The following is a 22,469-nucleotide window of genomic DNA, read 5'->3' as shown; positions in this document are numbered from 1 at the left end:
TGAGGACGATGTGGCTGCTGTGACTCTCGTCGGCATCCACCCCGAGTTGGTGAGCCAGTTCCGTCTGGGGGCTCAACGAGCGGCGCGCGTGGCAGGCAGGATTGACGTCGTCGTCGTCTGCCGCTTCGTCTTCTCCTCTTCCCTCCCAACGACAACACAACCTCACTTCTGCTCAATTGGTCACTGGGGCATTCATTTCCACCCAGTGACGAGCGAAGTACACCTCTCACTCTTGTCATCCTCTTTCATTCTGCATCATGGATGAGGATCCGGCAGACTTCCCCACCCGCCAATTCCAGGACGACGAGGAAGGCGGAGGCGAAGTTGAACAACCTCAATCGCCCGACTCGGCATCAGAGGCGCCTCCTCAACGTGGCTTTGAGAAGCCAAAGCGCAGGCCAGGAGATGGTGTCATCAACGACGATGAAGAGGACGAAGAAGAGGACGATGATGATGGAGTCGACCTGATGCGAGAGGGTGGTAATGTCTTTGGGTCTGGTGATGAAGGTGACTCGAGTGAGGAGGAAGAGGACGACCCTGAAGAAGCAAGGCTCATCGCTGAGGGATTCATCGTCGACGACACGGAAGACGAGGAAAAGAGCGACGATGACGAAGCGGAGAAGAGGAGAAAGAAGAAGAGGAGGGTCAAGAAGCTCAGGAAAAAGAAGAAGCAACAGCAGGAAGATGAGGATGATGGGCTCGATGAGGATGACTTGGACCTCGTCGCAGAGAACACCGGCAGGAACAGGAGGCAGCAGGTGAGAACAGCAAAGACATTGTCATATCCACCCTTTGCCCCTTTCAAGCTCACACGCTCCTCCCCACACAGCGCAAGCGCTTCCGTAGAGGATCTGCTTCGCCAGAGCCCGAGGGCTCCTCACGCAACCGACGCGATCTCGCCCGCATCTTCGAAGACGATGACGATGACGATGACGATCGCGCACCTGCTCCTTCCCGCCGCATGGCCGTCGATGACGAAGACGAGGACGAGGACATGCCCTCCGCTGCAGAAGTCATTCGCCGATCAGCCGGCCAGAAAAAGTCGGGTCCTCGCGCCGGTCAGCCGACATCAAGAGCCGCACCTCCTGGCATGTACCCTGAAGACGACATGGATGACTTCATCGACGACGATGATGACAGTGATGACGCCGAAGCCATGGCCGACATGGATGAAGAGGAGAAAGAGGAGCGCCGACGAGAGAAGAGGGAGCGAAAGAAGGCAGAGAAGGCTGCCAGGAGAGCAGGTCGTGGACGTTTCGCAGGTGGACTCGATCCCAACAAAGCGGGTATCGACGAGGACGCCTGGGAGGAGATCAACGACATCTTTGGCGATGGCCAGGACTATGCATGGGCCTTCAAGAAGGGTGATTTGTCTGAAGACGAGGCGGACCAAGACGAAGAAATGGTTGATGAAGACGGCGCACCTTTGGACGGCATGGGCAAGAAGAAGGTCGAGTTTAAGGACGTCTTCGAGCCTGCAGCAATTCAAGAGCGCATGCTCACCGAGGCAGACGAACGAGTCAAGCACATCGACTGGCCGGAGCGCTTCCAGCTCGCACTCCCTGGCGACGAAGGTCTCAAGCTCTTAGAGGCTCCCATCGAGAGCAGCGATCTCGACCGAGCCACGCTCTGGGTTTCGTCTCGAATCTCAAACCGCTGCAGCAACGAGTTCAACGCTCCTGGCGGCATGTTCTTCCACCTCCGACAGCCGTGGCTCGCAGCCATCCGTCTGGTCCTCGAATACGTCCTCTTCGATCGCCTCGAGGTGCCCTTCCTCTACTCTCATCGATCAGATCAGCTCACGCACGAGACGACTTACGTCGATCCTGCGACGGGCAGGCCCCGCCCCATCAGCTACCTCACGCGTCGAGAGCTGCACACTGTCACCAGCCTCGCCTTCCGTTGGAAGACGCTACATGGCCGGAAGGAGGCGATCCACAAGACGTTCGAGCGCATCGCCGTCGTCGACGACAGCTCCAGTCTGGGGCTGGGCGTCGCGCAGCAAGCTCAATTCGAGGTCATGCTTGACAGAGTGGCCAGCTTGGAGGAGCTTTCTGATCTCTCCGAATGGCTCACCATGCGTTACGGCGACAAGATGCGTGACGCGCAGGAGAGCTTTGCACATGATGCAGCATCTGGGGCTCTGAATGGGTCTCTCGCTGCGACGGGCGTCACCAGCTTTAAGCGACCAAGCGTCCTCGGCCGCTACGAGGCTCTCAAGAACACTGTCATCTCAGAGCTAGCGAAGCGCTTCGGCATCTCTTCAACGGAGCTCTCAGAGAACCTGGCAGCAGGCTCATCAGCTCGCCGCTACTTCTCAGACGACGACGCGCTCGCTCCTGAGGTTCTGGCCGAGCAATTCGTCAACCCCGAAGCGGGAGCACGCTCAGCAGAGCAGGCCTTGAATCTGGCCAAGGTTATCATCACTCGCGAGATTAGCCGAGAGCCAATGATGAAGCGCGAGATTCGCCAGCTCTTCAAGGATCACGCCCAAATCACTGTGAGACCTACGGAGCGTGGCTCGATCAAGATCGATGAGGAGCATCCCTTCTGGAACTTCAAGTATCTCGAGAACAAACCCGTACGCGAGTTCACTTCGAATGAGCCTCCCCCAAGAATCCCGGCGTCGTACAGCGGTCGTCAGCCGGCTCAGCCTATCGCTTCGCAGACGCAGTATCTCCTCATCCTGCAAGCAGAGGGCGACAATCTCGTCAATGTCGAGATTGAGCTTCCAGATGGGGTCTACCGCGATTTCGAAGAGCGTCTCTACCAAGCCTTCGCGTCAGAGGGTGTCAGTGAGGTCAGCCAGAAGTGGAACGCACTGCGCCGTGATGTCGTCAAGGCTGCGCTGGAGGAAGGCCTCATCAATAGCGGCCGCATCTGGGTTCGTGAGTGGCTCAAGGAGGAGTGCTCAGAATGGCTTTGCCGTACCTGCGAGAGCATCTTGGACAAGAGACTCGACGCGCGTCCCCTCGAGTCCCGTAGCATGATCGCTCGACGCAGGTTCCCCGACGAGGACGACGAGGAGGACGACAGAGAAGATGGATACGGCTCCAAGAGCACGTCGGTTCCCTCAGTCCTCGCCGTCTCCCACGGTCAGGGCGATCCTCGCAAAGACGCCGTCGCTACTGTCTTCTTCGACGCTGCCGGCCGCTTCCGATCGCACGCGACCTTTGATCACCTCAACCTGCCAACGCCAGAGCAGCAAGCGGCGATGGACACGGCCCAGCAAGCCGAGATTGCCAAGGCCGAGAGGAGGGGCGAAGAGCCGCCCGAGTTCCTCACGCCCCGTCAGCGCTTCGTCAATCTCCTGGTGCGCTTGAAGCCAGACGTAATCGTAGTCAATGGATTCAGTCCTCGTACTGTGCAGCTCAAGCAGCATCTTGAGGCTCTAGCTGAGGAGGCCAAGGCCAGGATCATCGTCGAGGAGAACTTTTCCGCAGACCAGACCGATAAGGCGGCCATCGACGTCACCTACGTCCACGACGATACCGCTCGTCTCTACCAGCATAGTGCGAGGTCCGCCGCCGAATTCCCCGAGCTCAAGACCCTGCAGCGATACTGCGTCGGTCTCGCTCGCTACGCTCAGAGCCCTTTGCTTGAATTCGCCTCCCTCGGCGACGACTTGACGGCCATCAATTTCGATGCGCACCAGCGCCTAGTCTCGAAGGATCGCCTGAGGACCTATCTCGAGCGTTCGATCGTATCGTGCGCCAACGAAGTCGGTGTCGACCTCAACAAGGCAGTGGGCGATGTGTACTATCGACAGCTGCTCCCCTTCGTCTGCGGCCTTGGCCCGCGCAAGGCGAAAGCCCTCGTCGATGCTATCAGCCAGAAGCTCGAGGGCACAGTCGTCAACCGCCGCGGCCTGCTCGACCACCAGATTCTCAGCTGGCCGATCTTCGTCAACGCTGCCGCCTTCCTCCAGCTCAAGATCACTGCTAGTGACCTCAACTTGCGTCCCGACAGGATCGAAGCGACGGAGAAAGAGAAATTGCTGCCTGACGTTCTCGACCGCACTCGCATCCACCCCGAGGACTACAAGTACGCACGCAAGATGGCAGCTGATGCTCTCAACTTGGACGAGGAGGACCTCGAGGGCGAGCACCTTTCGCATCCGTGCGCTCTGCTCCTCGAAGACCCTGATGCGGGCCGCAGACTCCGCGAGCTCGATATCGACTCGTACGCCGACGTTTTGATGAAGAAGAATGGCGAGAGGAAGCGCCTCACCCTTGAACAGTGCACCGACGAGCTGCTGAGGCCCTACGGCGATCTTCGTGGCCCCTTCAAGCTTCCCTCGCAAGACGAGATGCTCATTATCCTCACGGGCGAGACACCGCGTACGCTCGACCGCGAGTCTATCGTTAATGTCTCTGTTGCGGCCATTGCTCCGGGTCACATCGTCGTCCGTCTCGACTGTGGCATGGAAGGCACCATCAACGAGCAGTACCTCATGCCTATGGAGCTGGAAGAGTATGCTCAGATAGGACAAAAGCCTCCCAAGCCTCGCCAGCTTGTTAAGCGCGACCAGACGCTCAAGGCGCAGATCATCGACATAGACAAAGACCAGCTGCGAGTCGAGCTCACGGCCAAGCCCTCCCATCTTGCAGCGGCAGAGGCCTCCCGCCTCCAGAACGTGGCTGTGGCGGTCGACCCGCGATACTGGAACTCAGAGCGAGCAGAGAAGGACAAGCGTCAAGCCGAATTCAAACGCCAGGCGATCAAGAATCGCAGCAAGATCAGCCGTGTGATCAAGCACCCGAACTTCCGCAACTTCAAGGCTGGGCAGGCTGAGGAGTTCCTCGCCAATCAACCCCGCGGTGCTGTGCTCGTCCGCCCAAGCTCAAAGGGCAATGACCACCTCGCTGTCACATGGAAGGTCGACGAGAACGTCTACCAGCACCTGGACGTCCTCGAGCTCGAGAAGGAGAATGAGTACTCCCTTGGGCGTATTCTGCGTGTGATGAACGTGACGTACAATGATCTCGATGAGCTCATCGTCAACCATGTCAACCCAATGGCGAAGATGGTCGAAATGATGGTCAACCACGAAAAGTATAAGGGCAATGAGCAAGAGCTGGACCAATACCTCACCAATTGGTGCTTGGCCAACCCCACGCGTTCAACCTATGCGTTCGGTCTCGACCCGAGGCATCCGGGCTGCTTCAAGCTGGGATTCAAAGCCAATCGAGATGCGCCGATCCAGTACTGGCCAGTCAAGGTGTTGCCGGGAAGGTTCAAGCTGCACCAGGCTGAGCATCTGCCCGACGTTGCGTCGCTCGCTAATGCGTTCAAGACGCAGTACACTGCTATGGCTGCGGGTGCTCGTGGTGGAGCCACACCCGCTGCGGGAGGGGCAACTGCATACGGCGGCGGCGCTCGTACGCCGTACGGCATGGCGAGTGGAGCGCGCACGCCGATGCATGCTGGTGGTATGACGCCAAGCCGAATGGCAGCAGGCGGTATGACTCCCGCGGGCGGAGCATACGGTCAGCAGCCACCGCCCGGCGCATCGGTCTACGGCTCAGGCAGCATGACTCCTCGAGCAGGTGGTTACGGTGCTCAGCAGCCTCCCCCTCCGCCTGGCCCACCGCCCATGGCTGCGCGAGGTGCTGCTGCTCCTGGTCCACCGCCAGCCTTCCCTGGTCCTCCGCCGAGTCGACCGCCTGCCTTTGGTGGCTACGCTCACCCTGGGCCGCCACCAGGAGCACCGCCTCAGCCTCCTGGGAGAGCACCTCTGCCCCCTCCGGGTTGGTAGCGGTGCGACTGATTCGACACGTCTGAGTCTCATTCATCTGTACGCTCTCGCATTCGCAACTCTTGACAATTCAATAAATGATGGGCATTGACGAATGATAGCATGTTGTGAGTACGCCCCTCGCCTCCTCTCCGTCACTGCCTCTTAGTAGTGAGTCTGATTGGGCATCCATGGCGGAGGGATGATGGTCTCGTTTCGTAGGCATTTGGCAATCGTCGCGCCAAAGTGATAGTCGAGGGCTTGCCAGCCTGTACCTTGCATCCATCTCTGCGTGAGAGGGAGCGACAGAAGCAGATAACGGGGTCAATTGCGACTCGGAGCTGTCAAAAGCAGGACATCGCGCACCTTGAAGTAGTTTTGGGCTCGGCATTTCACGTCGGCCGACTCGAGCTTGATCAAAGCGGTACACCCTGCTCCCGACGAGCATCTAAGGCCGGATGGGCTCGGTCCTAGCCCGCTGAATGGCCTCTGCTTGGTCGACGTCATCGTAGCATTGAGCTCTACCGGGAGCATCATAGCCACACCAGGCGACATCGCAATGTTGCCGACGACGTCGACGGGAGTTTCGACCCCGGCGATGTTCACCTCATTGCTGGTCAAACAGTCCCACGTCGTATTATCCGCACGAATGCCGTCGAGGATGCTTTCCAGCGACGATCGACAGTCATTTTGCTCCGCAGGACCACAGGCTGCAAAGAAATAAAAAGGGGCACAAGTGCGCTGTCTCAGCGGTGGGGCCCGGCGACCGGGGCAAAAGCCTTCGAACGAAGTCTTCGGAGGCTGATGAGGTTGCAGCGTTTGTGCGTGGACGAGCGTCAGGCTGGTGCACAGCCACCATAGTACGAGGAGCCACATTGCGTGATGGGCGCGAGGAAGAAGCATAGTGGTATGATATGCAGTGAGGGATGGTAGCGGACGCCCAAGAGATTGCTTTGAGTCCGGGCAGAGCGACAGCATCCCATCATCGAGAAGGCAAGAAGGCTCAGTAGCGCCCAATCTCGAGCCGCCAATGGGCGGATGTTGACACAGAGGGCCAAAGCGCAGAAGTGATGGTCCGAGGGCCGCTGCTGTCGTGCCCTCTGGCCTGATGATGCACTGACGCGAGCTTTACGGCCCGAGGCGTCGCACTGATTGCAGTATGCTGGACATCATCAACGACGCCTCGTTGGTGAACAACAAGCACGGAGCAAGCAAACAAGCAAACAAGCAATGCCGGCATGATGAAAGAAAGGGGGGAAGACTTCCATTCAGGCACCAGCTCACGAAACGTCGGCTCATCGCTTGCTGTTCGAAGGATAAGAAGCGAAAAGGCTTGTAATGGATCTCCTTCTCTCGCGCAAGTCCCTCTCTCTGAGCAATACGCTTCTTGACCCTCGTCCTACACGCCACCTGACCAAACACCTACGCACCCATGCAGCTGTACATTTTCGTCGTCGTCGCCGCTGTAACGGCATTGGTCTCGACCGTCAGCGCCGACGTCCCGAGCCCTCGCATGGTGCCTATCGATGGGCAGCCTGCCTCTGCCCAACCCCTTTATGGTCAGCCTCCTTATCAGCCCACCGGAGCACCTCCCATTGGCTACCCTCCCTACTTCGGCGTTCCTAAGGCCGCCTGCGAGAGTAATGTCATCGCTGCACTCATTGGGTGAGCTGGTGTCGCTCTTCATTCACTCTCGCAACGTGGCTGACATTGATGAACCCCCCCCCCCCCCCCCCCCCCCCTTCCTCTCTCACCAGCGTCGGCGCCCTCAATTGCGCCAATATCAACGTGCTCTCCACCCAGCCACCCAATCACAAGCGCCGTAGCCTTGGCGACTTCCACGCTCACCACGACCCCGTGGTCGTCAGTATGCTCAAGCGCGCCCAGGTCAAGCCCCTCTGTCAGGACCCTGCCTACGACTCCATGCAGAAGGCCGGTGTCCTCGACTGCGAGAAGAGCGTGCTCAATGTCGTCGAGGGCTACAAGGCTTCCAAGGAGATCTGCGCTACGAAGACTGCTGCTCTCCTTGCTGCGATTAATGTCATAAAGTGAGTGGGGCCGCTCTCAGCGCTCGCCCCACCGTTCCGGCTCATCGTTGTCTCTGCTGCTCGTTCCCGCAGGTGCGACAATATCAAGGTCACCGAGCGCAGCACCGACTCTGAGCACGAAGATCTCTGGGTCGATGTCATGCGTCGCGGGATTGCCACCCGCCAGTGCGAGCGCGCCAACGAGGACCTCGGGGTGCGCATGATCGGTGAGCATCCCTCCTCTCCCACCGTGACCGATCGGCACGGGCGCCGTACCTGATCATTTCTTTTGATTACCATGCCCCACTTAGACTGCTCTCACCCCGCTCTCCTCCTTCCTCGCCTTGTTGGACCCCTCGGAGGTGTCGGCGACGGAGCAAGCCCGGACTGCCAAGCCAACACCATCGCTGGCCTCATCGCCGTGGGAGCTGCGGAGTGCCTCGATCTCAACATTCTCTCCAACGTGCCCGCCCGACAAGGGCGTCGCGAGCTGCCCCTCATCAATGTAGAGGCCCTAAAGGAGGCGGACCTCAATGTCCTCTCATACGTGCCTGGCTCGCAGCCCGGCGGAGAGTACTATGAGGAGGTCGAGCAGGAGGATCGCGAGGAGAAAAGCAGCATCGATGCTGCCATGGTGGGACGTCGCGACTACACTGTTCGCAAGAGGATCGCTGAGACTATTGACAAGAGCGCCTAAGCTCGGTGCTACCACTCTGTCACTGTAGCCGACGCGATGTACAACGCGCGCTTTGAGAGCTACCAGATGCGTCCGCTGTTGCTTTAGCCTCGTCATCGCTTTCGTGCCTTCGCAGAGCACTATTTACTTGTTCAGCTGCGAAATTTCTCCCCCTTATCTAAGCCACACTACCCCTTCTGTTTCGCTACTATCACGCTACCCAGCCTCGCATCTTGGAAGCCTGATGCCGAGGATGGACGCTATGCTTGATTCTTGTTCGCCCTCGCATCCGCCTGCCAAGCGCGTAGCTTCTGTTCGATTTCTCACGTGAGACGGTCTAGCGAGTAGCAGCGAAGCTCATCAGGAGCCAGTCACCCAATCGCCGATAGCATCGCTCACGCGGCCGGCTCGCACCTTCAGTATCGGCTCTTCTCCAGTTGCCCTTCCTCCGAAGTTCGACTCAGTCGGTCAGGGTTCTGTCAAAGAAACGCCACTCCTTTTTCGCGTAGCAACTCCCGACTCAACCCCTTCGCAGGGCGCTGCCTGCACACCCGCACCGCTGCAGGTCGTCCGAAAGTGTGGCGTCGTCCTCGATGAGGAGACTAGGAGGAAGGTACACTTTACATCGTGGGTCGTCGGCCATTAGTGCGAGAGTTTTGGGATGGAGCTACGAGAACGGAGAATGAGTGGACGTCTGACGATGAGGTAGGTTTTAGTAGGGCAAGGCGGGGCACAAAAAGGTCGAGCCAGTGAAAGCTTCACTCTAGCCTGCTTGCGTATCCCTCACCACGTTAAGGCAGGAGGCAAGGAGTTGGCGCATAAAGTGGTGCCGGTACGGAAGAAGCAGACGGGCGTGACGACAGGTGACGATGAGGTGGGCTGGAAGCCTAGTCTCGTATTGTCTCTCGTCTCTCACAGCGTTTCCTGGATGGTACAGATCTCCCAGGGCTGGCCCTACTGCGATGCCAATACGACAGTCGAGCTTCTTTAGTACTGCGAGCCTAGAGCGCGTTTGGGCCCCGTATATGCGCGTCAGCTGTTTCGTTCTCTCCTCGTCGTCTTCATTTCGTGGGTCGTACTTCACGACGAGACTGGACCCACGGCTTTGCCGTCGACGTGAGTTGGGTTTGGATGTCAGGCTGTCTCGTCTCTCATCGGCCTTCGGAGGCGGCAGGCAGCGGATCAGGGGGGCGTGTGGTGCGCGAGCAGCGAGAGGGAGAGAAACCGGCGACAGGCGCAGCGGAGAGCGAAAGGGGAGGGGTGGGAAGTCAAGGCGGGAGGGCAGCTCAAATGTGCGAGGCGGCAATCGCTCCCTCCTGGCCCTTGTTGCAAAGCCCTAGGCTCTGACTGCTGCCAGTCCATCCGCGTGAGCATCGTTGCTCCGTTTCTCTCATCGGCAACAACTACTTTGAACGCTCTATCTTACTTTCTCTTCGTCGTCATCGTCGTCGTCTTTCTCATCGTCATCAACCCTCTCCCCGGCCCCTCTGCCTCACGGCCGCCATTTGCTCAAGACGCGCTCCCGACGCCGCCCCCCCTTTGCTCGTCTCTCTCCGCCTTTTCCAGGCACCAAGCCGCGCCTCTTGTGGTGCGTGTCGTCCTCGTCGTCGACGCCGCCTCTTCTCCTCTCTGCTCCTCATCCATCCATCCAAGGGCGATTGCCGTCGCTAAATAGCGTATCAGGCAACGCCATCCTCAGCCTCCAAGAGCGGCGACGAACGAGACACTGTGTTCGTCGAAATCCTTCTCAACTACCAAATCCCCACGACCTCGCGCGCGGAAGCGACTTGCCCACCATTCTCGCCAACAATCGCCATCACGACGGGCCGGTTCTTCCACCGTCTCGCAATCCTTCTTTTTCCCTTTCTTCTTCTTCCCCTGTCCTCACTCTACCGCCACTCAAGGTTTCCATGTCATCTGCGGGGCCCAGCTCGTCGGCAACGGCAGGCACTGGGCACCATGACCACGCCCACGGCTACAACGGCCACAGCCTAGCTCCTCCTCCTCCGCCTCCTTCGCAACCATCACTCTCCTACACTCGTCATCGCTCTTCCCGTTCGCCCTCGCCAGGGGGAGGGAATGGCGGTTTTTCGCCGCCATCATCGCAGTCATCGCCATACGTCTCGCCACGCCCGCCTCACCGCGTTTCCTCTGACTCGGCCTCCGTCCCCGTGCCCAACCATACGCCACTGTTGAGGAGAGGAGCAGTCAGTGGCGCATCAGGACCACTCAGCTTCCCACCTCTGCCCTCACCTTTCAGACACGCCAGCGCGGGACCAGGAGATGGGACCAATGGCACCGGCCCGAATAATGGTCGTCCACCGTACTACGACAACGGCGCCGGCCCGCCGCCCCCACCACCACCTCCGTCTTCCTCTTCCTATTACTATCGCGAGGGCGAGTCTTCCTCGTCTACCCCTGCCTACTACGGCCAAGGCACCCGCCTCCCATCATTCAGCGCCGGCGGCCCACCAGGCATGTCAGTCCTCAACTCAACTTCTGCCGCCGCAGGGCCCAACTTTCCCATCTCCTCTTCATACTCCCTCTCCGCCACCTCTTCTCCCGTCATGGGGAGCACAGCTGGCAACACGATGTCTTCACCGGCCATAGGCGCACAACGTCGTGGCGGTCTCTCTGCGAGCTCTGGGACAGGCGTCTATGGAGCTGCAGCGCAACTGCCTCCTTCTCACCACTATGGCCCTCCGGGTCAGCCTCATCATCCTCATCACCCTCACGCGGCGCACGGCATACCTGGTCACCCGCACCCTTACTGGACCCCTTCGCCCATGGGTACCGGTGCTGGCTTGAAGCGTAAACAGACTTCTGCCAACCCGCCGCCACGCAACTATGCCTGCCCGAGCTGCCCAGCGAGCTTTTCCAGGAGGCATGATCTCAACAGGTAAGCAACGGCGTGCAGGCTGGTACAGTTGCCCAACGCAGAAGCTGACACTGGCCCACCCTCCTCTCGCTCGCAGACACTCTCGCATCCACCTTGCAGTCAAGCCATTTGGCTGTCCCAACTGTGCCAAGTCCTTCAGCCGCAAAGATGCTCTCAAGCGGCATCTCATGGTCAAAGGCTGCGGCAAAGATGCAGAGGGTAGGCCGAAGAAGCGAAGAGGGAGGAAGAGCGCAGCAGAAAAGGCTCAAATGGCTGAAGCGGCTGCTGCGCAGGCGGCCGCTGAGGCTGGGGGAGGGGCAGGAAGGAATGAACTGTGCATCGCTGTGGCTGGTGGGGCTGGGCAGTATGGAGGGGGGATGATGCCCGGGGGAGACGAGAATCGGGCGTTGCCCGCGCAGTACTCGTACGATGTGTCCGAGGAGGATGAGCATGGTGATGAGGGCGAGGAAGATGAGGATGAGGAGGAAGAGGACGAGGAGGATGAAGATGAGGAGGGCGAGGAGGGAGAAAATGGGACCGACGAGGATGGAGCTGGGCCCGCTGAGTAGTCCGGGCTGGGTGAAGCCGCCATTTTGAGAACGAGACGCCATTTCCTTTGCCTTTGATCCGACTAATGGGTGTATGATTAGATTTCAATTCAAGACCTGTCCAACTCTTCTCAGATGACTGGCCGAAGTCGTGTGCGGTACAGTGAGCCCCGATTGCAATCTGCTGCCCCAGAAGGACGCCTCTCGCTCCCTTGCTCGCACGGGCCCCAATTCGGGTGGCGCTCTCACATCGATTGCGATGTCGCTCGAGTCGATTGCGGCTGCGCTCCTCTTCCTTGCCGCTTTCCCTCCCACTGTAAATGGTCCATCATGGCCTCCTCCTCCTCGTCACCATCACCGTCCGCTCCAAACGATACGGCGACCGCGTCCAATATCCTCCAATTCTCTCCCCTCCCAACGCAGATCTCCGCAGACTTCTGGCACGCCCTCTCCACTCTCAAGCTCGACCGGCTTCGATTGAATGAAGCTCCTCTTCCGCTGCGAGGAGAGTATGGTGTTGCGAGAAGGGTCAAGGATCGAAAGACGGGGGAAGTGGTGGCTGTCCAGGGTACGCTGGCTCTGGCAGAGGGGAGTCTCGAGGCGGTCGATGCCAGGGGACAGGCAGGGTGAGCTGTGGAGCGGTCCAGGAGCGAGCATATATGCGGTCTGCTGATGGAACATCTACCTCCTCTGAGCCCTCTGAAGGCCACCATTAGAAGCTACTTCATCGTCACAGCCATTTTCAGCAAGCTCGAACCGGCCCCTCTCTGTCCCAGCATACGGAACCCTCCTCAACTACAACACAGCCGTCGCCTTCACTTCGGCAGACAAGAATGCCCTCTTCAATTCACAGGCAGATGAGGTGAGGCTGCATTCCCCATCTTTGCGATCATTCGCGCCTGTCCAGACATACTCCTGCTCACCATTCCTCCTCTGACGGCCCCTCGCTCGCAGATTCTCTCCAACCTTCTCCACTCCCCGGAACCCCTACGCGATGCCGTGTTGAGGTTCACCATCCTGGCCTACGCGGACCTCAAGAAGCACAAATTCTACCACTGGGCAGCACTTCCTGCACTCGTGGCTAAGCCCGGCTGGTCACTCCAGGGAGGAGGATGGAGTGCAATAGAGGAGGAACAAGGGGAGAAGATGAGCGAGGCATTGAGGGAGCACGTTGAAAGATATAAGGGTACTTGTGATGCCGGATTTGCACTTGTGAGGCAAAAGGAAAAAGGAGAAGGCTATCATCTCGGTCGTATTACCGACTATGTGAGCTTCTATCCTGGAGGCGTCGAGGAGAGTGAGCCCCCTACGGTCCTCTTCATCGATCCATCGTCACACGACTCTGCGCCAGGCTGGCCGTTACGCAACCTTCTCAACCTCTTTGCCGTACGGTGGGGCGTCAAGAAACTTCGTGCCGTCTGCTGGAGAGATGAGCTATCGTCCACCTCTACGGGTACTTCAGCTTCGCTCATGGGCACTGTCTTCCTTCCTACTGACAATGCCTCTTCAACAGGAGGCCTTGTCCAACCGGAGGGATCCCCGTCTCCTCTCCCACTCGCGCAGCTTGCCTCGTTCCCTGCCCGCCCAGCAGCAGTAGGATGGGAGCGCAATGCGCAGAACAAGCTCGCCCCACGGGTAGCGGACCTGGGTCCGCTAATGGACCCGCACCGCCTTGCCGACCAAGCCGTGGACCTCAACCTCAAGCTGATGCGCTGGCGCCTCCTGCCAGAGATTGATCTCGAGGTCATCTCTCGCACCCGCTGCCTGATACTCGGCGCCGGTACGCTGGGCTGCTACGTCGCTCGCTTGCTCCTCGCATGGGGCGTGAGGGAGATGACTCTGGTGGATAATGGGAAAGTCAGCTTCTCCAATCCGGTTCGGCAACCCTTGTTCGATTTTGAGGACTGCTTATCAGGAGGAAGGAGCAAGGCGGAATGTGCAGCTGAGCGACTGGGCAAAGTCTTCCCTGGGGTCAAGGCAAGGGGGGTTGAAATGGGAGTGCCAATGCCTGGGCATGGGCATACTGCCGGCAAAGGGGACAAAGCAGGCGGGGGAGGAGGCAGTGAGCGCGATGTTGCGCACTTGGAGCGACTCTTTGATGAGCATGATGCGATTTTCTTGCTCATGGATTCGAGGGAGAGCAGGTGGTTGCCGACTTTGCTCGGAGCGGCCAAGGGGAAATTGGTGATAAATGCTGCGCTGGGATTTGATACATTTTTAGTCATGAGGCATGGAGCTGGGCCTCCGACGAACGAAGCGACACAAGAGAAGGAGGGCGAGGGCAGACGATTGGGCTGCTACTTTTGCAATGATGTTGTGGCACCTACGGATGTGAGTTGCAATCATCGCGCTCCGCATCACTCCCATCCTCTCGCTGACTCCTGTTCTTCCCCATCCGCTCGCACAGAGCCTTACAGATCGCACTCTCGATCAAATGTGCACCGTCACACGGCCAGGCCTCGCAGCAATCGCCTCCGCCTCCGCCGTAGAGCTCATGATCTCACTGCTCCAACATCCACGCCGTCACAACGCACCCGCGCCACCTTCCGGTGATGACCCCGATCCACAATGCTGTCTCGGATTACTTCCCCATCAGCTACGCGGGTCCCTATCCTCCTTCTCCTCTCGCCGAGTAACAGGGCAGGCCTTCGACCGCTGTACGGCGTGCTCCGAGGTTGTGGTTCGGCAGTATAGGACAGAGGGATGGGCAATGGTACGCAAGGCGCTCGGCGAGGACCCGGCCGAGGCAGAGGGGTATCTCGAGAGGCTGACGGGGCTGGATAAGATGTACGAAGAGACGGAGCGATTGTTGATGGAAGGGGGGGATGTGGGAGAGTGGAGTGGAAGCGAGGAAGACGAGAGCGAGCTGTAAATCATTTCCACTATTTCAGTATCTCGACTGGGCGACAAATACCATCAAATCGTCATGCTGCCCTTTCCTCACTCCATCTCAATCTCAAAAGCCCCTCCAGCCTCTACGCCCTCTCCCTTCCCTATCGTCCCTTTCACATCACCCCTGACAGCCATCTTCTTGGCCTTGACTGACCTTCCGCTTCCTCGCTTCACATCCCCCGTCTCTCCATCAATACTGACACTACACCATCGATCCTTCAGCCACGTCACCCTCCACGTGCCCTGCTCGCGCGTCTGCAGTCGGTACTCTCTCGCATTTACGCCAACCACGGTACGTGTCTCGAGCACCTTAGGGTCGGAGTGTCTATCGGTGGCCTCGAGGTGCTGGTAAGTGAAATCGAAGGGCGGCTCGCCCGACAGGGAGAAGAGGATTGTGGCGAGTGTGCCTTGCCGGACATCCTGGTAGGAATGGCCGCCGTCCATGATGCGCACCCGAGGGAGCGCGTGGATCGTTTTACGCATGCCGGACTCGGTGGCCGGGTTGGTGATCTCCTTGCGACAGCTACCTCCGCCGCCACCTACAGAGTCAGCGTCAGCATCAGCGGAAGCATGCGCGACGCTCTTGATCTCCAGTACGCCAGGTTTCTCGGCAATGCGAGAGAAGCTAGTCGAGGTCTTCAAGTTGGTCGCGGTGCTGACCTTGCCCTCGAAGGAGTACACGACAGTCCACGGCGCAGTTCCCTGTAGGACGTACTGGATCCTCTCGCCGACACAGTAGTCGTCCCGTGCGCCCACAGAGGCCAGGTTGGCAGTTTCCGCCACATTGATAGAGAGTGAGGGTGGTGAGGATGCGGAAGAGGAGCCGCTGGAGGAGGAGTCTTCGCCTGGTGAAGGCGTAGAACTGCATCCATTCCCGTCCACCAGAGAGACGATGCGATACACCCATGTGCCGGTCGAGTCCAGGCGGAAAGGCTTGTCCCCTGCTTCGCCAATACTCTCCGCCTCGTTCAAGTCGAGGGCAACATTGTGCATTTGGATGCCGCGCTTCACGAAGCGTCGCGACGGCGTCGAGGGCGTGGCACCCGGATTGGATTGGCTGACCAGCTCGAACTCCAAATCGAAGGGAGGTGAGCCGCTCAACTGAACTATGGGAGCAGCACGAGCCATATCTCGACCGCTGAGCGTGTCACCTAGGCAGAAGGATTTGCGCTTGTTCGGGCCCGAGCGGCCACCTCGTCTGTGCTGTTGCTCGCTGCTGTGATGGTCCTGATCGATGAAGCGGGCTGAGGGGAGAGGGTGGACGAGCTGTTCGAGGACCAAGTCATCGCTATCGCTTCGTGAGATTGCGCCTAGCGCGTAGCTGGAATCACCTACCTCCACAAGGCGATACCTGTGCCAACCGGGCACGCTGGTGGAGAGATGTAGTGACGTGATGTTCTGTGCAGTCGAAAACGTTTCGCGTTTACGCCTTCCAGTGGGCGAAGATGACGATGAGGCGGCCTCTTCGATGGCAAAGCGATCGCCATTCTGTCCTGCGCCATCTTGCGCAGACCAGACGGGAGCTTCGTGCTCGTACGTGACTTGCACGGGCGCTTGCCCTGACAGCAGGAGCAAGTTGGCACTATCTGGTACTCCGCGGCAGACGGGTGGGCGTATGAGGGAGCTCAACTGCTGCTGCTTGCTGGACCGGCCTTGGCCGCCAACGCTTGCGGCTGATGCAGCGTCGAATGCCACGACAGGCCTGCGTCGCACCTCGACATTCCATCTTGATGATTGCTGAACGACTGACCCTTGGCAATAAGCATCGTGCACCGACACGAGCTGGAATACGCCCGGTCGGTCGACGACGATTTCCGCCTCAGGGCTATGCAGCGTCGTGGTTACAGGAACTGCGTCTCCCTCTCTTCGGTACTCAACTTTCCACGGTCCCTCACCCTCAAGACGGAGGGGCAGCTTGGCCTCCTGACCTTCGAGGATCAACGACTCGCCCTGGAGCACCGCTGTACGCTGAGCCGCCTTACTTCCAGGCACAACAAATGCCGCCGTAGGGTGGACGCGACGAATTTCGACGTTGACATCCGATGTAGTCAGGGAGCGCTCGCAGTTCTTCCCGTCGCGGATGCTGACCAGGCTAATCGTCATGGAACCTCCATGCGCATTGATTGCAGGCGGAAGCTCGATGTCCAGGGTGTGGCGCTGCCGTGTGATACCCTTGACCGTGTGCTGAATCGCTGCGGCTTGATGTGAGCTGCTTGAGCCCACAGATGAACCACTGTTTGCGGTGCGCAGAGCGTAGGTGAGGTCAAATGGACCTGTGCCCTCCAATTGAACCTCTGCTTTGGCGCGATTCCCCTCGCAGCTTCGCATGATGATCTTAGAGTCCTCGCGGCGAGAGGCACTGCTGCTCGTTGGCTTGACGAAGCTGGCGCTGGCCAGCGGGTGGACAACTTGCTCGAATGTAGGTCCATCCAGCGGCAAGCCTCTGTAATTGGCGTCCGAAAGTCCGATGAAGCGATACTGAACAGCTCCCTCTGTCGACGGTCTGAACTCAAACTCCTCTCTCGTTCTCTCAATGACACGCTCCTGGCGGAATGCGGGCTGCCCTGATCGCTTGATCTCGTACTGAAGGCGAAAAGGTGGGCTGCCGCTTAGCACCGCCATGGCATTTACGCCGACCGAGCCTGCGCAGACGTCTTCGATGGTCGAAAAGCTGATGTCGGCCGTCGGTGGAGGTACCTCGATGACGGGGCACGACCAAGGTGAACCGACTTCGCCTGAGCAGTAGGAACCGTCAATTTGCTCCAGGATGTAGTTGCCTGGCTTGGCGGCTTGGATGCGGCCAAGACCGTCGTTGCCGATGGTGACGTTCTTCGTCCAGGCATCGGTGCTGTCATCCTCGGGCTCGAAGCGGACTGACGCCGTCCATTTGGCGTCAGTCTCGACATTGGCTGCACGCAGGAGGACCTCTTTTGCTGTGCCATTGCGAAGCAGTTGGAGAGGGCGTTCTCGCGAGCACCCGACGATGGTAGCGTGTGCTCGCTCATGGACCTGGATCTCTTTGCGAGCCACTGGGTGCGACGCAGAGCTACCGCTGGCAGCGCCAATGAGCTTGCCACCCTTCGAGAATTGCGCTTTGCCGATGGAGCTCATGCTGACTTCATTGCCGCAGGCGTCCCTTACGTGGTCCAGCTCCCACGAGTAGCTGCCCGTTCTATCAAGGCGGGCAAAAATGGGCACCTTCTCGTGCTGCGGAAGCGCCCAGTCGAAGCTCCGGAAGCCAGCACCAGGAGTACTGCCGTGGCGACGGCCGAGGAGTGCGGACAGGACATCTTCTGCGTTGCTCGTGCCGTCCTCTGCACCGATCAATGGGCTCGCAACTCTGGGATCAGAGATGTGACTGATCGACTTCGTTTCGTCCTCGGCTTTTGCCCTTCCATTGCGTGCGCCAGGCGTCCACTTGCGTCTGTAAGAGACTTCCATGGGAGCCAGACCTTGGACATTGACGAAAAGCTCTGTCTGATCACCAGGGCAGGCATGCTCGATCTGATGAGCGCCACCCCTTGGCGCCGCAGCAGACTTCTTGACGAGCGCGAGCGGCGAAGATCCAGCCTCCTGCCCATCAAGCGATGGTGCAAAACTGGTAGTAGGGCATTGCACGATGATCACCTCACCCGGCGCAATGCGAGCGTCCATGCGGCTCTTGTCCATCACCCTTTCCAACCGGACACGGCCAATCGCGCTGACGGACAGGTCGAACTTCTGCTGACTGCTTTGACGCGGATGCATGTTTGAATCTTTGGCTTTCCTCGACCTTTGCCCTGCTCTTGCTGGGACATGCTGGCCCTGCCTTTGCACGACGGAGCCTGACCCCATGACCTCTGCCTCAACCTCGTCCCAATGTCCGTCCTGAATTGCCTGCTTAACGCCACCTTGGAGCATGTCTCTAGCGCTTTCCACTGTGGTGAGACTTCCCTTGGAGATCGTGACATTGTACAGGGTCGGGTAGGCGTTCTCCGAGCCAAAAGGCGTGACGCTATACTGGAGGAAGGTAGGGTCCGTATTGTTGAAGAAGATGGGAATCTCAACTCGCGACTTGCCGACACCAATGCAATGGCATGTAGGCGCCCTGGATGAGATGCTGGCTGTGCTATGAGGGAGAATGTGGATGGTGTGTTCTCCTAGGATGTGTGAGCTGGGCCGGATGAGATCGCTGATTCGCACGCGATGTTCTGAGAGGCCCATGGGCCTCGAGAAGGCATCATCCCATACGGCTGCAATCCAGCTAGTGACTGCGCCCAATCCTGCAAAGGACAGCAAAGTGTGCCATCCCCCGAGGGCGAGCCAGTCGAAGGCAGCAAGGAGGGCGCCAATGATGGCCCACTTGGCATCGATGAAGTCGAGGCGCGGGATGCGTAATCTTGAAAGGGCCAAGACGAGGGCAAGGTCAACCAGTAGCGCATGCGATAGCGATGCGTCAGGCGAGAAGAAGCTGTATAGTTTGTACGCTTGGATGGCAGCCGTCAAGCTGGCTGCCCACAGTCTCTGCGTCGGTGCGTCAACTACCGACGTGGGGATGAGAGGAGGCTGCGCGGCTGCCCTTGTAGGCGGCACTTTTGACGCAGACGTCGTCGCTGCTGCTGCTGATGATGATGATGATGAGGAGGAGGAGGACGTTGGCGGCGCCGCTGCTTGCAGCCCTCCTGCCACTACCATGAGTGAGCTTATGCGCAATCCAGCCTGCTACGAGCTGGATGGCCTTTGATGGTGGTAGTGGACGTCGATGGATCGAAAGCTTTTTGTCTAGCCAGACGCGGCCGCGACTGACTTCTCAACCTCTTTCCGACTTCAGCGAGGGGCCACGCGGGAGGGAACACGAGGGCATTGGCTGCAAGCTTTCTTGGGACCTTCTCAACGGCTCAAAGAGCAAGTGACATTGCAATGAAGATCAGCAATCCACTGTGTGGCGGTGCAATGCCCATCTATCCCATACCAGGGCTGCGCTGCGTCTTGAAATGAATAGGGTAGGGGGTCGAGATGGGCGTCGTATCGGTAGCTGCAGTGTGACGTTCGTTTGGACCCTGGCCCCCACACCTTGGCGGCAGACTCAGTTGGCACGACTGGATACAAGAGTCCAACACTGACCCACCATCCAAGGCTGCCATACCCCATCCTTCCATCTTACCCTCACATTCGCCCCTGGGGATGATAGCCTTGACATGTCGGAGAGGCTTTTCTCCAACATCCTCGCTATCCCACATAGCCGGCCCATCAATACCGCGGCGCCTCTTCTCAACATCCCGCCTACGCCGCGTAGACGTCAAGTCCACCCTACCCTCGTCTGCTGAGCCCATCAACCCCAAGCAAGCGTTCGAGAAGCTCAAACAAGAGCAGAAGAAGCGCATAGACGATGGCGACCGAGGCTACCTCGCCTTCACTAAGGCCTCCCTCTTCAAGCTCACCCTACCTCTCGCACCGCCCGATGCGGTGCAGGATCCCAACTCTCCCACGTCAAAGGCATCCTCCCCACTCGCCCGAACATTGATGGACGAAGCGCAAGCCGCGGCTCAAAGCGAAGGACAAAAGGAGGGGGATCTTCACAACGCAGAAAGCGAGAACGACAGCGGGCCCCTGGACCCGGAACCTTGGGAGTCGAGAGTGGAGAGAGGTCAGTCCGTATCTCAAGTCGAGTCCGAGTCAGCTTCGACCGAGGTCAAGAGAAAAGGAAAGGGAGGTACCACAAAGTCGTCTTCTCATTTGCATCAAGGGGAGCAAGGAGAACCATCGGAGGACATTTCGACTGAATTCGATGCCAAAGCACCAGCAAAGAGCGTCGTCTTCCTGCTGCACTCGGCACAGCCTCTCAGCTACGTTGCCTCGCTCATCAAAGCCGAACAGCCTAGCTACATCACGGCAGAGATGAACAGAGAAGCTTCTGCGGAATCGTCCTCACCTACATCCAACGAAGACCGTGACCAACAACGTCGCGACGTCTCCCTCCCCTCGTCTCAACAGTACGAGCCCTCCATCTCCTTCCACACCCGCTCAGGGGACGGGAAACGCTGGTCTCCCGCAACGGGAATTGGCGACTTTCTCCGCGATGCTGCTCGGGTAGGAACTTTCGTCGTGCGCATCGGCCATCGCAACGTAAGGGTCTCCGTTCCCAGCTTTGAGGACAGGACCAAGTTCTTGAGGGCGTCATTGTTCGCCAAGACGGGTAGGATAGAGAGCATGGCGAAGCTGAAGGCCGAGTGTGATCAGTTGGCTCAAACTGGTACGCGTAGCTTGGCCATCGGTGGGGCGTGCTTGGGGTTCGCATGGTGGTTCGTGGTCTGCTACGTTACCTTCGTCAAGGTAGAGTACGGCTGGGACCTTATGGAACCCGTCACCTACCTTGTTGGCCTTGGAGGCCTTCTTGGGACATGGAGCTGGGTGCTCATTCATAATCGCGATGTAAGCTATCGCGCCGTGCTGAGCGAGACGACCTCCCGTAGGCAGGCGAAACTCTACATGGAGAAGGGCTTCAATGCGGAGCGCTTCCGTGAGCTCGTCGATGAAGTCAGGGAGCTGAGGCGGGTCATCAAGAATGTGGCTGAGGACTATGATTTGGAGTGGGATCAAGGAGGGACGAGCAGTGGCAAGAAGCACAAGAAGGCTCTCGAGGCTGTGAGGAAGAAGGAGGCGCTCGAGGAGTCCAAGAATGATGGCAAGAAGCGTTCCAGGAAGGAAGAAGATGAGGACGAGGACGACAACGAAAAGGAAGAAGACGACCAAGATAATGAGGCTGGGCTGGACGAGGATGCGAATGGTACGCCAGACGGCAAGGATGAAGGGCCAAAAAAGCCAAAGGGCAAGGCGCACTGAGATGAGGCTGTGCGGCCAAGGAAGACGTGAACGTGGGAAAAGCTGGAGGCTTCAACTGCGTTGAGATTGTTGCTAAACGCTTGCTATCAAACATGCCCGCATCCGCGACGAGCGGAGGCCGCGGCGATGAGGATGAATGGATCGAGCGCAGCCCAGGCCAAAAGGATTAATTAGGTACCCGCAGTGACGCCCTGTCGTTGGCGATAGTCGTGTGAAGCCGAAGGGGCAATACGGGCCGTTTCGTGTGATCCAGTCTCCATCCTCCTCTCTCATGACGATAAGTGACCACTCATCCTTGCTCTATCTTGGAACTTTAACCACGAATGAGCTGCTCTCCTCGATGCGACGAGCAGGCGACAGCGAAGACACGTTGAGCACGAGGTGAGTGCAAAACATAGACCGGCTCTTTTCTTGTATGCCTACGATGCTACGCTACCGCTGCCTCTTCAGCGCTTCTTGTCAAGCTCATTTTACGAACGGGCTCTTTTGAGAGGCGCCCAGGCGAGGCTGAGATGTTGAAAGTCAGATTGCGGGGAAGCTAGAGCTGCTCTTATTGCAGACCATTACGGGGTATAGGTCCGTTCGGAGGTGGGCGGCGCCAACCTGCTTGCTTTGGATCTCACCCGCTGCTCCTATGAGCGTGGGAAACGTCCAGGGTTCAACATGTTCAGCTTGGCGACTGCCGCCTGCCTAGCTGCCCAATCGTACCTTTGTCCTCGCCTTCGCCCCCGTCCCTGTGCAGCTGTTCTCTCGCTTGAACGTGGAATAGGTGAGCGCAGGTGCAAGCTCAGCACCAGTGAACTCGGGCTCGTACGAGCTGCGATGGCACGAGGATGACGAAGATTGCGAGAGATGGTGAGCCTGCGCTAGTGTGCGGGGCGCAAGAGCT

At 58.7% G+C, this 22,469-nt stretch overlaps 7 protein-coding genes across 7 annotated transcripts; 5 read left to right on the top strand and 2 right to left on the bottom strand.

The window, feature by feature from the left end:
- Positions 1–146: 146 nt before the first annotated feature.
- BDZ90DRAFT_274452 (hypothetical protein) lies at positions 147–5,844 on the top strand. Its single transcript, XM_025508839.1, has 2 exons — positions 147–758; positions 830–5,844. Exons 1-2 carry the CDS (start codon positions 258–260, stop codon positions 5,756–5,758), a joined length of 5,430 nt encoding a protein of 1,809 aa, XP_025362721.1. The 5' UTR covers positions 147–257; the 3' UTR covers positions 5,759–5,844.
- Positions 5,831–6,925, bottom strand: BDZ90DRAFT_162892 (hypothetical protein). Its single transcript, XM_025503624.1, has 2 exons — positions 6,104–6,925; positions 5,831–6,025 (listed from the first exon to the last, which is right to left on the bottom strand). Exons 1-2 carry the CDS (start codon positions 6,713–6,715, stop codon positions 5,903–5,905), a joined length of 735 nt encoding a protein of 244 aa, XP_025362720.1. The 5' UTR covers positions 6,716–6,925; the 3' UTR covers positions 5,831–5,902.
- Positions 6,926–6,942: 17 nt separating this feature from the next.
- BDZ90DRAFT_162902 (hypothetical protein) lies at positions 6,943–8,832 on the top strand. Its single transcript, XM_025503625.1, has 4 exons — positions 6,943–7,402; positions 7,495–7,785; positions 7,858–7,991; positions 8,076–8,832. The coding sequence occupies exons 1-4, from the start codon at positions 7,170–7,172 to the stop codon at positions 8,459–8,461; spliced, it is 1,044 nt and encodes a 347-aa protein (XP_025362719.1). The 5' UTR covers positions 6,943–7,169; the 3' UTR covers positions 8,462–8,832.
- A 2,448-nt stretch (positions 8,833–11,280) lies between these two features.
- On the top strand, positions 11,281–11,521 carry BDZ90DRAFT_207393 (hypothetical protein; the record flags this gene model as incomplete). The annotated part of the gene is made up of 2 exons (XM_025503980.1): positions 11,281–11,339; positions 11,416–11,521. Coding segments are annotated over 2 exons (165 nt in total), but the record flags the coding sequence as incomplete, so codon positions are not given.
- Positions 11,522–12,172: 651 nt separating this feature from the next.
- On the top strand, positions 12,173–14,957 carry BDZ90DRAFT_231864 (E1-like protein-activating). Its single transcript, XM_025506033.1, has 4 exons — positions 12,173–12,492; positions 12,572–12,728; positions 12,821–14,197; positions 14,274–14,957. The coding sequence occupies exons 1-4, from the start codon at positions 12,197–12,199 to the stop codon at positions 14,736–14,738; spliced, it is 2,295 nt and encodes a 764-aa protein (XP_025362717.1). The 5' UTR covers positions 12,173–12,196; the 3' UTR covers positions 14,739–14,957.
- Positions 14,606–19,701, bottom strand: BDZ90DRAFT_271228 (hypothetical protein). The gene is made up of 5 exons (XM_025508757.1): positions 18,297–19,701; positions 17,836–18,059; positions 16,277–17,775; positions 15,821–16,219; positions 14,606–15,763 (listed from the first exon to the last, which is right to left on the bottom strand). The coding sequence occupies exons 1-5, from the start codon at positions 19,430–19,432 to the stop codon at positions 14,807–14,809; spliced, it is 4,215 nt and encodes a 1,404-aa protein (XP_025362716.1). The 5' UTR covers positions 19,433–19,701; the 3' UTR covers positions 14,606–14,806.
- Positions 19,678–21,925, top strand: BDZ90DRAFT_162598 (hypothetical protein). Its single transcript, XM_025503622.1, has one exon. It carries the CDS (start codon positions 19,922–19,924, stop codon positions 21,578–21,580), a length of 1,659 nt encoding a protein of 552 aa, XP_025362715.1. The 5' UTR covers positions 19,678–19,921; the 3' UTR covers positions 21,581–21,925.
- The last annotated feature ends 544 nt before the right edge of the window (positions 21,926–22,469 follow it).

Source organism: Jaminaea rosea (assembly GCF_003144245.1).
Source record: "Jaminaea rosea strain MCA 5214 unplaced genomic scaffold BDZ90scaffold_5, whole genome shotgun sequence".
Lineage (NCBI taxonomy): Eukaryota > Fungi > Basidiomycota > Exobasidiomycetes > Microstromatales > Jaminaea > Jaminaea rosea.
The sequence above is the reverse complement of the archived record's forward strand: the minus strand, read 5'-3'. Positions and strand labels throughout refer to the sequence as shown.